Source organism: Cebus imitator, unplaced genomic scaffold (assembly GCF_001604975.1).
Source record: "Cebus imitator isolate Cc_AM_T3 unplaced genomic scaffold, Cebus_imitator-1.0 Scaffold4, whole genome shotgun sequence".
NCBI classification, from domain to species: Eukaryota; Metazoa; Chordata; class Mammalia; order Primates; family Cebidae; genus Cebus; species Cebus imitator.
Window position 1 is genome coordinate 13078965 of NW_016107319.1, and position 3705 is coordinate 13082669.

At 38.7% G+C, this 3705-nt stretch overlaps 1 protein-coding gene across 2 annotated transcripts in view; it reads left to right on the forward strand.

Moving 5' to 3' along the window:
* Positions 1-3705, forward strand: part of ARHGAP10 (Rho GTPase activating protein 10) — a 334414-nt gene that overhangs the window by 182371 nt on the left and 148338 nt on the right. For both annotated transcript variants that reach the window (XM_017532769.1, XM_017532773.2), the window contains exon 13: positions 2783-2848. In XM_017532769.1, the coding sequence (XP_017388258.1) occupies positions 2783-2848 (66 nt within the window). The remainder of the gene's footprint in view (positions 1-2782; positions 2849-3705) is intronic.

The following is a 3705-nucleotide window of genomic DNA, read 5'->3' on the forward strand; positions in this document are numbered from 1 at the left end:
TTGACCAGGATGGTCTTGATCTCCTGACCTCGTGATCCACCCGCCTCGGCCTCCCAAAGTGCTGGGATTACAGGCTTGAGCCACCGCGCCCGGCCCTTCATTTCTTTTTCTGATAGAGTCTTGCTGTGTCGTTCAGGCTGGAGTGCAGTGGCATGATCATGGATCCCTGCAGCTTCAACCTCTTGGGTTTAAGTGATCCTCCCACTTCCATCTCCGGAGCAGCTGGGACTACAGGCGTGTACCACCATACCCAGCCAATTTTTTTTAATGTTTAATTTTGTTGTTATTGTTGAGATGGGGTCTTGCTATGTTGTCCAGCCTGGTCACAAACTCCTAGGGTCAAGTGATCCTCCTACTTCTGCCTTCCAAAGTGCTGAGATTGTAGGCGTGAGTCACCTTGCCCAGCCTGTGGGCTTTTCTATGAGTCTTTCTCTACAAAAAAAACAAAAACAAAAAAACTGTACAAAATACTTTCCTCTACATTTCACTTTGATGTTTACTCTCATAGCCATAAACAATCACATAAGAGTTTCAGTTATGCACGCTTCAACTTCCTGTCTGATTTGTTAACTCCTGTGAGTAGGAGCTGTTTATCCAGGCCCTGTTTCCTACCTTGATACGCTTTATCTTTATAGTGTCAGACTACAGGCTATACAAATAGTTTATCAGTGTGTCTTGGACAGTAACAACGACAAATATATTCAAATATTCGAGGACAATGATCTTCACATGCCACTGTATGTACTTGAAGAAAATGAAACATGCCCAGCTTTGTACCCTGGATTTTTTTTACTGACATTAAATAAAAATATGATCAGATCTGCTGGGTTCTTGACGAATTTACTTTTGACGTATTTGGAGAAATTAAACTACATTTATCAAAGGTCCACAGTTTGTGAACACTGTGGTTATGTAACATAGGATTTCAAAATAATTGTGATTACTTGAGCCAGTGTTTGAATAAAAGAGAACTCTCGTAGCTTGGCACTGGCAACTGATGGGATGCCACGAGCAGCACATCCCAAGGCACCTTCTTCCCTCTCTCCCTTCTTCCTTTTTCCCCTCTCTCCTTTGCTCATTTCTGACATCTTTCTTCCTTCCTCCTTGCCCCTCGTACTCCCTTTTCTTTCCCTTCGCTCGTTCCCATTCCCTCCCCTCCCCTTTCTCTTTCCTTCTTTTCTCTCTTTCCCTTCTTATTTATTGCGGAGATGTTAAAACATGCTTTTTTTTTTTTTTTGGAAAACATGGTTTTGCTAGGCAGAAATAAATACTTCCATTTTATACACCTTTGTGAATACTGGGTTCTTGAGCAGAAAACCACTGCCCAATTCATTAAATTTTTTTTCAAGCTTCACATTATAGGTTATGTATGAAGTTTATATTCATGAATTGTTCTTGTAACCCCTCTGAGAGCCAAGGATTAGTGTTACCGTTCCCTGGGTTCTAAATGCAGTGGCTGAGGGTACTCTTCTCAATTTTAGAAACAAGAATTGTCATTCATCAGGATATACAAATATTCCAGCCTAATCATAGACAAGCATCTACTATATTAGAAAAAGTATAAAAATTATATTTCCAAAATGGTCTGCTCTGCCATATGAATCATCTGTTTTAAATTTATTATGAAAATAATAAAATATTATTTTAAAAGCTTGGAGCATGCTGTAAAATATCAAAATTTTAATTCAAGCTCATTGCCCAAATATTTTAAAAAAGCTTTTCTTAAAATTTTTCCTCCTTTTTTTTTTTAAGAAAAGGATTGTGTTCTTAGATTCTCAAGTAATTTAAGAACATTCATTCATATATATATATATGAATGAATGTTGGAATTTTTGGCAAAATATATCTTAACTGTTTCTAGACAGCTTTCCCTAGAGATTTGTATCACTTTCTTTTTGACTTTTAAAATTAGTTATATTTATTATTTTACAATACAAATTTATATATTATTGGTAAATAGATATCCTGATATCAATTTCAGGAAGTACTCTAAATATATGAAATTCCTGCCAGGCTCAGTGGCTAATGCCTATAATTCCAGCATTTTGGGAGACCGAGGCTGGCGGATCACCTGAGGTCAGGAGTTTGAGACCAGCCTGACTAACATGGGGAAACTCTGTCTCTACTAAAAATACAAAAAATTAAGCTGGGCGTAGTGGTGGGTACCTGTAATTCCAGCTACCTGGGAGGCTGAGGTGGAAGAATAGCTTAAACCTGGGAAGTGGAGGTTGCAGTGAGCCGAGATTGTGCCACTGCACTCTAGCTTGGTTGACAGAATGAGACTCGATCTGAAAAAAATAAAAAATATTATTAAATATAAAATTTCTATATTATTTAAATAAGGAATACATAGCCTTAAGCTTTTTTTGTTTTGTTTTGTTAAGACAAGGTATTGTTCTGTTGTCTAGTGCAGTGGCATGATCATAACTCACTGCAGCCTCTACTTTCTGGGCTCAAGCTGTCCTCCTCCTTCAGCCTTCTGAGTAGCTGGGACTACAGGCACCCATCACTACACCTGGCTAATTTTGAAACATTTTTAGTAGAGATAGGGTCTCTTCATGTTGCCCAGGCTGGTCAGGAACTCCCAGGCTCAAGTGATCATTCTCCCTTGGCCTCCCAAAGTGCTGGGATTACAGGTGTGAGCCACTGTGCCCAGCTGCCTTTAGCTTTTTAATAGTTGAATAAAAATTAGATTGGATTTAAATAATTTTTTCCTATTTTTGTAAGGAAGAGAAATGTGTTAAATAATTGTACACTTAATGTTTTAAACTGTTTCTTCTAGGTGCACAGTTGGATAAGATGGGGTTCACAATTATCAGAAAATGCATCAGTGCTGTTGAAACACGAGGTAATATGATTGAATCATTTCATTCATGAAAGGCTATAGGTATGTAAAATCTAAAAGTCTCTAAAAATACTTCTTGCATTTAAGTGTTATAAAATGAAATATGTTAATATAGAATGTTCATTCTGAGTATCAGAAGGGTTATTCATTTACTCTGACAATGTGGGATTTTCCTTTTTATTTACGTATTAAAATGTAAGGTCAGTGTTGAAATGAGAATTGTTTTAGTCTGCTAGATCTGCTATAGCAAGATACCACAGACTTGGTGGCTTAAAGAATAGAAATTTATTTTCTACTGTTTCTGGAGGGTGGAAGGTCAAGATCAAGGCATCAAGTTCAAGGTTTCTTCTGAGGCCTCCCTCCTTGGTTTGCAGATGGCCGCCTTCCTGCTGTGTCCTCAGATTGCCATTTTTTTCTGTGCATGCACGTTTCTGGTGTCTCTTTTACATGGTGAAGTTTCTATTGGGTTACATATTGAAGGGCCTATTGGATTAGAGCCCACCCTAAAGGCCGCCTTTTAACTTGATCACCTCTTTAAAGCTCCCGTCTCTAAATACAGTCACGTTTTGAGAAACTGGTGGTTAGGGCTTCAACATGAATTTTAGGGGCATACAGTTTAGATCATAAGAATCCTTAAAAGAATCAGCAGTGATATGTAACTCATTGTAATCCCTTGTTGTTGATGCATTCTGAAGACTCTCCATCCTCCGTTGTTGTGTGGGTCCCTGTTTAAAAAATGAGCTTGCCAGATGTAGTGGCTCATGCCTGTAATCCCAGGACATTGGGAGGCTGAGGAGGGCAGATCACCTGAGGTCAGGAGTTTGAGACCAGCCTGGCCAACATGGTGAAATCCTGTCTCT